Genomic DNA, 12,678 nt, shown 5'->3' with positions numbered 1-12,678 from the left:
TATCTAATTTCCACAGTGAATCTAAAGGAGACAAATGAAAATCTGCTATCCAATTTTCACAAATGCGGTGGAACACAATTGACAAATTTACCTCATTTTGACAATTTTCTGAAATTTTGATCTCTATAGAATAAAATTATTTCAAATTCTCTAGAGAGTGCATAAAAAAAAGGAAAAGGGGTGATTTTCCCCGAAATAAATAAGCTTGAAGTTTAACTTTTGGAACTCGCATAAACTTTGAATTGGTTGAACAGCGTTGAGAAAGACAAATTGTGACGGTTAAGATGGATTCAATAGCAAGAAAGCTTAAAATTTAACTTGTGATAGTCCAAGATCAAAATAGCCTTTTGATTATTATTGTATTAAATGAATAAAATTGATGACAAAATCAAAAGAACGTTGAGACTAAAGCAAATGTCTCGTTAAACAGCAAAAGTTTCGCGTTATGACGCGAAAGTTACGCGTTATATCGCGAAAGTTTCGCGTTATAACGCGAAAGTAACGCGTTTATTCGCGAAAGTAACGCGTTTATTCGCGAAAGTTTCGCGTTATAATGCAAAAGTAACGCGTTTATTCGCGAAAGTTTCGCGTTATAACGCGAAAGTTACGCGTTTATTCGCGAAAGTTTATTTTTTTTTACCTATGAAATTTCACTGTTATCTTTTATTTTAAGTATAAACTATTTCCAAATGGTTAATGTAAACAACATTCAATCAACAATCACTTATACCACATTCAATGATTGACTTTTCATAGTCATTTCACATAGAGGTTTATCTGTTTTCGAGGAGGGTTCCACGGCATCCAATTTATTTCCGCTCAAATTACTTTTTAATTTCTTTTTTATAAACAGAAAAGCACATGCTGATTTACTGTCATTTTGTTTTAATTGTGATCAATTGTTGCGCTGTTTACTTAAGTTTTTTTATGAAAGACTAACTACACGCAGAATTGTAATGTGGTGTGTGGATCAAATATTTACAGGTACATTCATTTTATTTCGAATCATCTTTTTTATTTTAACTGTGAATGTTATATAATACTTATTAAGATGCAGAATTCAGTATATTTAATATATGAAAGCCAGTTGTCCCAGTTGACAAAAAAATCATATTCATATAATAGAACAAGATATCTTCGACAAATCGGCGCATTAGAAAGAAGGGGGGGGGGGGGGGCGGTGGTATTTACATGATTGACGCTGACCGATATTAACCCGGTTTTGACTTTGGAATAGTTTTCGCTTTGTTTTATAAAAATGTTACTTACATACCCTTTAAGTTGCATTTAAAGAAACCAATATTAATTAATTTATTACACGTATAGAACATTGTACATAAATAAATTGTGTGTGCAGAATGAGCAATTAATTCAGCTGCAGTCTTGTACACGTGATTCGAAAATAGATAATACCAAACTGTAGGGAGTGGGGTACAATAGCAGTCATAACTTTGTATATTTTTAGGTGTTATCAAACAGATACATGTAATGTTCTTGGAAGTTCATTCTATCGTAACCTAATTCATTATGTTTTATCCATCAACAATTCACAACTGATTAGGCAAAAACGTCACGACTTCGATGGGAAGTCCAATGCATCGTTTTCATACGAGTTGATTTTCGAAAAGGATAGCAAATTATGAATGATATTGTTGAAGCTAGAGTTTAATTAATACATTATGCCTTTTTATTGTTGCATGTAATATTCACAATCCATTCTGTTTAAAAATAAAGGTTGGATTGACACAGGTGTGCATGTGTAATGCGAGGTACAGCGGTATATAAGGTAAATGACTGCGTGAGTGTAGCAAAATTCGGACTGATTTGGAATTATTATACCCAAAATCACAGCATATTTCAGCTACCATGTCCTAAATTGATAACAATTTCTTACATTTATTAGTAGATATATGTAAAATATGTACGGTGATATAAAAACACAATATCATATCCATTGGAAATTATATTGATGTAAATTATGATAATTGATTACTTGGAATGACAGGAAAGCTTTTCGTTCATCGATCGATTTTTCATACTCCGCAGGCCTCCACCAATACGATACTTCAATTGTTGATAGATTTGTTAATAATGAACATTTACAAGAAATTTTGTTTTGGTGGGTGTGTGCGGAGGTATTTTTTTTAATCAATTTATGGCAAAAATTATGAGATTTTGATGATTTTTGCCAAATTACGTCAGGTTTACGTCACAAATATGACGTCATAAGTAGTCAATCTCCCGAACTTTTGCTATTTGTGGAATGCAATGATGGTAAACTGTGAAATATAAGTAAAGTCGATTTTATTAACTAGCTTTGAAAATTCGAAAAATTTGGGGCCGATTTTCGCACATGGAGCCCCTACCTCTTTACAGCAATCAATGTCTGTTTTATAGACAATTGAGCAGGTGGATTTCAATGATAAAAAATTATATATATAATGGGCATCAAAAATGGAAACTGTTCTTGAAAACAAAAAAACAAAAAAAAAACAAAAAAAAAAACTTAAACGAATGTATTGTTTGCCAAATTTCAACAAATAATCACTGATGTTATATGATTGATTATACGACACATAGCAAATTTGATAGACATCATTTCGGGAGTAGTTCACACTGCTTTAAAAAACGTTTGACAGTAAAAAACAAAAGAAAGCTTAGTACTCAAAAGTCACCCTATGTCTTAAAAAATGAGTGAAAATGACTGCGTGTAAGAATATCTCAACAATTATTAGATTTTTTCATGACCGCGTCCTTACCCGCACGCCCTGAAGAGTAAAAGAGTCTTGGGGATAAACATAAAGTTAATGTTCTTTTGCATTAACAATATTCGCCAGATTTTTCGCATTCTGACTTGTTTCATCATTTTCCAAACTTGAAAAAACGCCTTTAAAAGGGAAGAAACAACCCAAGGAAATCATAGGATCTGCTATAATCCAGTTACGGGGTATACAAAAAGTCATACCCAAAAATGAGTTCTAAAAAACGATCAGAAATTGGTTGAAAAATGTTAGAGACGTATGTTTTAATTAAAAGATAATATTAGGTTAAATCATTATGACTAAATTATTGAAAAGCGCATTTTGTTTCTTTCCGAGCACGAGGACATTATCTGTTGAACAGCCCTCATATAAGGTGACCTCTGGTCCCCCTACTGAGGAACAATATAAGGTTACCTCTGGTCCCCTACTGATGTACAATATAAGGTGACCTCTGGTCCCCCTGCTGATGTACAATCTAAGGTAATCTCTGGTCCCCCTACTGATGTACAATATAAGGTGACCTCTAGTCCCACTACTAATGTACAATATAAGGTGACCTCTGGTCCGCCTACTGATGTACAATATAAGGTGACCTCTGGTCCCCCTGCTGATGTACAATATAAGGTGACCTCTAGTCCCACTACTAATGTACAATATAAGGTAACCTCTAGTCCACTTTCTGATGTACAATATAAAGTGACCTCTGGTCCTCCGACTTATGTACAATATAGGATGACCTCTAGACTTCTTATTGATGTACAATCTGAGTTGACCTCTGGTCACCTTATTGATGTACAATATAAGGTAACCTCTGGTGTCCTTATTGATGTTAAACATAAGGTGACCTCTGGTCCATCTACTGATTTACAATGTAAGGTGACCTCTTGTCTCCTTATTATTGTACAATATAAGGTGTCCTCTGGTCCCCGTACTGATGTACAATATAAGGTGACCTCTGGTCCCCCTACTGATTTACAAAATCAGCTCACCTGCAGTTTTCCTAGTGGTGTTCAATATAAGTTGACCTCTAGTCCCTCTAGTGATGTACAATATAAGGTGATCTCTGGTCTCCTTCTTGATGTTCAATATATTGTAACATCTGGTTTCCCTACTGATGAACAATATAAGATAGCCTCTGATCCCCCAACTGGTTTACAACATAAGGTAACCTCTAGTCCCTCTAGTGATGTACATTATAAGGTGACCTCTGATCCCCCTTCTGATGTACAATATAAGTTGTCCTCTTTTCCCCCTTACTGATGTACAATATTAGGTGACCTCTAATCCCCCTACTGATGTACAATATAAGATGACCTCTCGTCTCCTTATTGATGATCGATATAAAGTGACCTCTGGTCCCCCTACTGATGTACAATCTAAGGTGATATCTGGTCACCCTACTGATGTACAATATAAGGTGGCCTCTAGTCCCCTACTAATGTACAATATAAAGTAACCTCTGGTCCACTTACTGATGTACAATATAAAGTGACCTCTGGTCCTCTGACTTATGTACAATATAGGATGACCTCTAGACTTCTTATTGATGTACAATCTAAGGTGACCTCTGGTCACCCTATTGATGTACAATATAAGGTGACCTCTGGTCTCCTTATTGATGTTAAATATAAGGTGACCTCTGGTCCATCTACTGATTTACAATGTAAGATGACCTCTTGTCTCCTTATTATTGTTCAATATAAGGTGACCTCTGTTCCCCCTACTGATTTACAAAATCAGGTCACCTCTAGTTTTCCTACTGGTGTTCAATATAAGGTAACTTCTAGTCTCTCTAGACCTCTGGTCTCCCTTCTGATGAACAATATAAGATAAACTCTGGAACCCTACAGATTTACAATATAAAGTTACCTCTTTTGTACCTTTAATGCCTGAAGAGTTCCTAAAATGTTTTATTACTACGCAAAATGACGAACTATTTGCGGGGGACCTGAGGTCCAAGTTGAGCGTACGTTTTATCCTTCTGCACCCCCTTTCGTCTTAATAGGTGCTAGCATAATGCAACCTTGTATAATTTACAAATCACGCAAGTGCAATTACATTCCACAAGTTCACAAATCGTCAGCGAAGATGACAAATCGTAAGTCTACGAATTACACGAGAGCATCGACAAAACTTGCATTTACATTGTCAAATAACGCATGGATATCTACAACTAACAAATTGTGAAAAAACAATTGACAGATTATGAAATTAAGATTTGCAATTTACAAATTCAGGTTTACATGTGTACATATAAAGAATTACAGAGTTGGAATTTTGAACCCGTTGGCTTTCCATATGTTGCAGGTCTTTATCTTTTCTTATTATTTCATCTACATGTAAGCATGTTTTTAAGTATTTTGAAATTACATATTGCTATCGAACAAAAGTTTCTTGCATTTAATTAATGAATCATTTGATTTTCTTTTAGAATTTGTAATTTTTTTTCTAAATATCAATGTATTATTTAATGAGTAAGCTTTTTAATTTCAAATAAAATTAATAATAAAATAATTGTTTAAAACCATTGAAGATACATGTAGCTTTATAACAAATCAAAGCAAATATTTATAAAGAAAAATGAAGCCATAGAAAAAAATTAATCTATATAGGTCCTCTCTACAAAAAAGGTTATGGAAATCGTATTCTTGGTAAAATTTTGATAGATTCTTAAAATCATTTTAGGTAAAACAGTCGACTATTCAAATGCAATACAGATTATCATTGGGTCAAATACTGACTGCCACTTTTCATATTTATTGTTAGTCAATTATATATACACTGAATTGACAACGGATTTTTTAGTTATTTCCCAATGATGTTAAGGAACACATGGCGGGTGTTACCGGTCGGCAAGGGATGCTCACTTCTCCATGGCCCTTGATCCCACCAATGATGTTTTGGTCCGTGTTCGCTCTGTTCCTATTCTTTATTGGCTTATGGACTTAAAATGGACGTTTTCTCTATATGTTTCATTTCATATCAATTTTGGAAAAAAATATCCAAAAGAAAACATATGTATTATTGGTTTGTTAATCCAAAGAAAATATATCATGGTTGAATAAATTCTATGGGATAATTAATGGAAACACTTCACCTACACAGTTTGCATGGAAAACAAGAGGAAGTATTGAAATGTTTAATTTGAGTTTTAAAAAAAAAGTTAAATGGCTTTTCTTTTCTGGAATAACTTAGACAGAACTATGGAGTTTTGCCGCCCATTGAAAGATCGGGAATCCATATATTCAGGACCCGTTATCATAATTGTTTTAAAATCCTCATACATCACCAGCAAAAAGCAAGAATATTGAAATCCTGACAAATACATAGCTAATCCAGCTATGTTCTATGAAGACCCTTTCAATACTCCTCATTAAGATATTAAAAGTTGTGAGGAGAAACTTCAAGAGTACTGTTCAATAATATATTCCAGCAGTGGTCTAAATCGAATGTGGATACTTAAGGACGTTTGATCCTGAGCTTTTAAGTCGATTTTGGTCTGGACCTTTATTTATATAATTCTGCATCATTTTTAAGTTTAAACATTGAATTTAGATTCTACGATGCAAATTAAGCTATATTAATTGCAAAAACTGGAATTATATTCCCTTCAAGAGGATTAAGCCAGGACCTATATTTTGTGGGGAAGTTTTTTTTAGAAGAAAGTTATCAATTTTTCTTTTTTGAATTATATGCAGTACTGTTAATTTCAGATTCCTATTTTTCCATGCTGGTTGAATACAAAGCTGTTTTTTTTTTTAAGTGAAATGTGTTATGTCTGTTCTGAAATATGTATTAAATTATTTCTTATGAATATGAATTAATTCTTACGACGAATTATGGCAAATATAGTAAATACATTCTAAAAGTTCAAGAGAAAATTGAGCCAATTTTAACATAAAATTTACACATTTAAGAAATATCAAAAGATTAACATCATAAACCCCAATTTTTGGTGTTCTTTTCTGAATATTTAAGATAACATTGACCTTCATGTATCTGCGTAAATTCAGCAAAAGTTTTAGACTTTAAAATAATTTTCTTGCTCATTTAATTTTGAATGCAAGAAAAATCACATTTCGTGAGTGCTGAAGGTCAAATAAATGATTATGAATAGCAATTCAAAACTTTATCTTAGTCACAATTTTAAAGTGTCGTTTTTAATAGACTTATAGTTTGTTTTGTTCCATGCTGTATTTAGATAAAAATATTGGAGGGAAAAGGTTGAAGATGTAATTACTGATTTAAACACAAAATTCAGTGCAAAAAGGTCATTTTGAATGAACTGTAGCGCGAAAAGAAGCACATTGACCTCCATATTTGGATTTGATTTTTACCTAAGCCATGTGTGTAGAAAATAAAAATAAATTTGCCAAAAAATTTAAGACTTTAATATCAGGAGCCAACATCGTCAAAAAATTCAAGGATTTTTAAAAATATATTAAATCCAAATAATTTACGAAACGCTATATAGTAACCATATAGCCCTCAACAATTTCAACTTCATAGACAATTGGACCCCACGAGGCGTAACCCTAATATATATGACTTATCTCATGTCAAGGTACCTAGTGGTATTCTTTAATGCATTATCTTAAGTTTCAAAACCAATCTTAAATCGGACTTTATAGATAAATGATATGAGGTATATTGTGACCGGTCGGTAGGGGCTGCTCAACTCTAATATTTTTGAGGTCCGTAAACACATTTGGATTTTTTTTTAAAATATTTTTTTTACCTAAAGTGTTATCTAAATCCTACAAATTGTTATGTGTGAATTATATTATACGTTAATGAAATAAACTTAAAATTAAGATAGAACTCCCTTTAAAACACATTTTGTAGCTTCGTTACACACTTTCGCAGCATAACAATTAGACTTTAATTTTTGCTAAAAACTCTGTGAGTTTAAAATGTTCGCGGATCTGTATTACTGCAACGTAACAGAATTTAAATGAATGTTCTTTGAAGATTATTATACGTATCTGTAAATATCATTGTTGCATTTTTTAATTCTTGTGCAAAACTGTTGTATGTCCACGAAGGTTTTAGTACAATTATGATAGTCAAAATGACCAACACTATAACTGAATACTTTTTCAAGAATCTTTTTCCTTTCTTTTCAGACATGTCAGACAGAGAATTAACATATGATAGTTATCTTGGAGTAAGTGTGTTGCAATAAGACATACTAGTAGTTATTATCAAAAAGTTTAGTCCTTTTTTAATAACTCTAAAATTCAAAGAATGGGACTGTGTGTGCTCGAAACCCTGAAGCTTATTTCTTTCATTTACTGTAATAATACAAAAAATACAATTTTTTTTATCATTTTAGTTAGATAAATTGCTCCAATGTCAGGAACTGGAGAGTGAAAAGGCTGGGAATAAAGTCGACGAAGAACACCTTTTTATCATTGTCCACCAAGGTCCGACTCTCAATTTTCCACCTGACAAGCAGTATCATAGGGGCATCATTTTAAATCTGATTAAAGATTGCTTAAAATAACAATTTCAATTGTACAACAATGTAACTAGTTTTGTAATAAACTAATTACTGTGTTGAAAAGTAAATCCATATTGTTAGCATAGCAAATAAGTCTCATTCGTACATATTTTCAACACAGATAAAAACACTGACAAAATTCAGTATTGTAAATTCTGTGTTCTTAATCTTTTTTTTTTCAGCGTTTGAGCTCTGGTTTAAACAAATCCTTGTAGACCTCCATTCAGTTGTAGACAAAATTCAAGCACTTGTAAGTTTATTCTACAATTTTGTTAGAATCTAAAAAAAATCGAATAAAATCTATGAAATTTTGGAACTTCTTCTCTCTCATACCCTAAGCAATACATGTATATTATTATTCAGAAAATGTTTGATGATAATTTCAAAGTTATTTAAGATTTTCAATTTTTCTGCTTTCAACGTTAGGTAAAATAAACAAAGCTTAGGAATGTATACTTTAGCGAAAGGCCAGTACAGTATTTTTATGTTTGGTATTAATCCAGAATGTTAAAACCTTTAGGATGTAAGTAAAAGAGATTTTGCTGAAATACCAACAAAACTAGGACGGATCATTCTTATTCAAAAGGTATTGAATCTGGATATTAACAGTATTAATTTCATGTTTTGAAATGTTGATTCTTTTTATCATTGTAAAATTTCTTACCTTCTATGTAGAATCACAGCGGCCTATCTGTATAATCTACTTTGTCCTTGATCAGACTTGAAGAAACGTCAATGGTCCCTTAAAATGTAACTTTGAAATAAACGCAATTACTTAGACCATAATATCGTCAACTTTCTTTGTTTTTGAGGCTATATACTCTTGATTCCATTCCTAAGATGATTATTACATATCAGGCTTACAAAAACAGGGGGAAGAAACAAGAATATCACTAGTCTTTTTTTAAAGACTTCTCTTCGCATGTATTAATTGATTATAAAAAAAAATACACTATTTTTTAGCATATAATAAAAATTTTTGTCACCCAAATTTTTCCCATAACTAAATAACTTTAAATTTCATTCCAAATTTTGTTTCCATAAGATACCTTTTATTTGTCAACATGAAATAACCAGTTATGATCTCCAGTGAGTCTGAGTTCATTTGCAGTGAAAGACAGAGGTGGGATCAGGTGCAAAGGAGTAGTAAGCAATCCCTGTGAACCGGTTACACACAGCTCTATTTAATGATCAGGAAGACGGATTATTCACTAGTGAAATAAAGTATTCATACGAAAGTATAGCCATTGGTATAAAATTTCGCCCAAATAGAAGAGTTGTCCCAAAAAGTCGTACACGTACAATGTTTTCACAACCTTGCTCAATTTGTCCATAATGTTTCATTTGTTCTCTGTTATGCTGTAAGTTCACCTGAAATATCCATAGGAATAATTTTTGTCAGAGTTAGAAATATGTTAACGTACGTATCTTATTGTGATATAATAAAAATGTTTAAGGTTACAGGGTGACCCATTTAGCCTGGCCAGAGTGTACTTTTCAATTTATTTTACATTTTTAAAAAAGTTTTTACACCTAAGGCATGCACACGAACGAAAAGTCTTAGATCTCAAATTGTTAAGCATTCTCCTTTTTGCAAAAATTTATATTTCTATCTGTAAACTTATTTAAATGTTATCAGTTTGTTTTATGCATAAAGATCACGTTTGGACTAAAACTGTAATTCTAAAATAAAAGAGAGAAAAAAAAGGATTAATTTCAGTATTTGTATCGGCTTTTTTCCTTATAGCTGATCATTGGTCATTTTGAAATAATTGAAACGATGCCTCCAGCCATTTTTCTTAACTTTAGGTAAGTGATTGAAAATCTCGGTGATAAATTGTTCCTTAATATTATATATCTTAAATAATAGAATTGTCAATATATGTATATATAAAATTAAAATGTCAAAAAGTAGTTTTCTAACTGAATATCATCAAGAGAATTGCGTTTTCATCGACGATACATATTCACCATGGTAGGAGAATATATATTAACCATACCCCAAATATACATGTACATATACATATGAATTAATTCCTATGCTATTGCTTAAGGACTTTCGATCCTGAGCCTATGAGCGGATTTTGGTCCTGTCCTTTATTAAAAAAAATTCTGCATCATTTTTAAGTTCTAGCATTAATTCTGGATTCTACAAGGCAAATTAAATTGTAGAATTTAATGAAAAAAAACGCTATTAAATACCATTCAAGTAGAATTAAACCAGGAACTATATTTTGTGGCAGAAGGTTTTTTTTTTTAGAAGAAACTGATCCGTTTTTTCCCATTTGAACTAAATCAGTACTGTGAATTTTAAATTCCTATTTTTCCTTGCTGGTTGCATACAAAGCTGTTTTTCTAAGTGAAATATGTTATGCTGGTTCTGAAATATCTATCAAATCATTTTTTATGAATTCTTTCAACGAAGTACGACAAATATCTTCAATATATTCTGAAAATCCGGAAAAAATTGAGCCAATTTTAACCCAAACATTTACACTTTTTTAGTATTATTTGAAAATTTACATCATATACTTCCACTTTTGATGTTCTTTTCTAAATATTTAAGATAACTTTGACCTATTTGCTTAAATTCAAAAAGAGTTTATGACTTTAAAATAATTTTTCTCAGTGCAGAAAGGTCAAATAATTGATTATGCAAAACAAATTGAAACTTAACGTGTCTTTTCTAGACTAGACTTAGAGTTCATTTTGTTTCATGCTTTAATTGGATAAAATATTGGAGGGAAAACGTCGAAGATGTAATTTTTAATTAATACACAGATTTCAGTGCAAAAAAGGTCATATGAAATATACTGTAGCACCAAAAGAAGCATATTGATCCCCATTTTTTGGTTTGAATTTTAATTAAGCTTCGTATGTAGAAACTAAAAATATACTTAACAAAAAAAGTTTAAGACTTTGAATATCAGGATCGAACGTCGTAAAAATAAAACGATCGCAATGATCACTTATTTTATAAGGACTGTTTTATAAACAAAATAATTTATTTTTTTTAATCGAAAAAAAATAGTACTCTTTTAACGTTTTTGGTTTTGAAGAAAATACCTGCGAAGTGGATCTGGATTTCAAAGTCTACAGTTTCGTCTCATTGAAAACACTCTAGGTCTTCGAAGGGTAAGTTGTTGTAAGGTGTATACTAGTAGTTTACTTTTATTTTTAGGTTACTTCTACAGATTTTACACATTTAAAAAACTTTTCAGGAAGTAAGGAAATCACACAAAGAAGGCAAAAGCTATACAGACGAATATAACGAAAAACAAAGGGAAGAAGCAGAAAAGTCCGAAAAAGGGCCCTCTCTGTTTACAGTTCTGGAGGTGATCAGTTAGAAACAAAATTGTGGCTGTTGGTGAAATTTCCAAAACATATATTATATATTCCTAGTTCAAGCGGTACAAAAAGTAGAATCCCTTTCCCAGCTGCTGGTTCAATGCTAAATACTATTAATTGTTCACTGATAAACGCGTCACAAGTGCCTTTTTTCTTGGAATGAAATGATCTTTAATACCTCAGTTGTGTATGAATAAAATAATTAAAGCAAATAACATTCAAAAAGAAAATAAAAAATTTAATATCACGTTACGGGCAGTTTATCATGTACGTACCTTTATTTTGTCAGAGGAATGAGCAATTGATCAAATTTTGATAAATATATCAAGAGAGAGGAGTTTTTCAATTGACATACATTTTAAATGAATCATGATCAAAGCTATGCTCTATCAGGAGAATTCCTTAAAATATGATTAAGATTCTTTTATACATTCAAAACATTGTTTTAGTTTAAATGAATTCAGCAAGTTTTATATTCTTTACAGAATATTGATTTGTGTGGAGAGATTACATGTAAATAAGATATTTGTGTATGCATGAAAATCAGGATACGAATAAATAAATATTTACAAATAAATAGCAAAGTTAAGATATTCAAATACATGTACAGTCATTTGAATTTCTCTTTTGTGTGTAAGCTTAAATTAAAGATGTCAACGAATAGTCGACTTTTTGGCTAACAATTAATAGAATAGACGACGAACGAATAACAGTGGCGGATTAAAGGGGGGCACATCCGGCGCCCCCCTAAAATTGTCAAAGTTAGCGTAAATCACAGTTTCGTCTAGAAAATGTAAATATGTCTAATTGGGAAGACCTCATTTTTACCCTACAAAATCCCTAGAATCCAGGAGCTTCATGGGGCTTCGCCCCCTGAACCCCCACCAGGGCTTTGCCCAGGACCCTTAGGGGGCCTCAAGGCGGCCCCAGACCCCTTGCCTAATTCTGGCGCCCCCTCTAACTCCATTTCCTGGATCCGCGCCTGAATAAGGAAATGAAATTCGAATAAACACGTGATTATGTAATAGAAATGTGAAAACGAGATCGAGTAAGAAAAAATAAAAA

The 12,678-nt window shown here is 32.0% G+C and overlaps 1 protein-coding gene across 1 annotated transcript; it reads left to right on the top strand.

The window, feature by feature from the left end:
* Window positions 1-4,430: 4,430 nt before the first annotated feature.
* LOC134274761 (tryptophan 2,3-dioxygenase-like) lies at window positions 4,431-11,607 on the top strand (the record flags this gene model as incomplete). The annotated part of the gene is made up of 9 exons (XM_062756994.1): window positions 4,431-4,538; window positions 5,000-5,069; window positions 7,889-7,929; window positions 8,098-8,188; window positions 8,448-8,515; window positions 8,786-8,851; window positions 10,013-10,074; window positions 11,325-11,400; window positions 11,487-11,607. Coding segments are annotated over exons 1-9 (703 nt in total), but the record flags the coding sequence as incomplete, so codon positions are not given.
* Between the last annotated feature and the right edge of the window lie 1,071 nt (window positions 11,608-12,678).

This window comes from Saccostrea cucullata, unplaced genomic scaffold, assembly GCF_032062105.1.
Source record: "Saccostrea cucullata isolate Sc308-1 unplaced genomic scaffold, CSIRO_AGI_Scuc_v1 ctg10406, whole genome shotgun sequence".
Classification (NCBI taxonomy): Eukaryota; Metazoa; Mollusca; class Bivalvia; order Ostreida; family Ostreidae; genus Saccostrea; species Saccostrea cuccullata.
The sequence above is the reverse complement of the archived record's forward strand: the minus strand, read 5'-3'. Positions and strand labels throughout refer to the sequence as shown.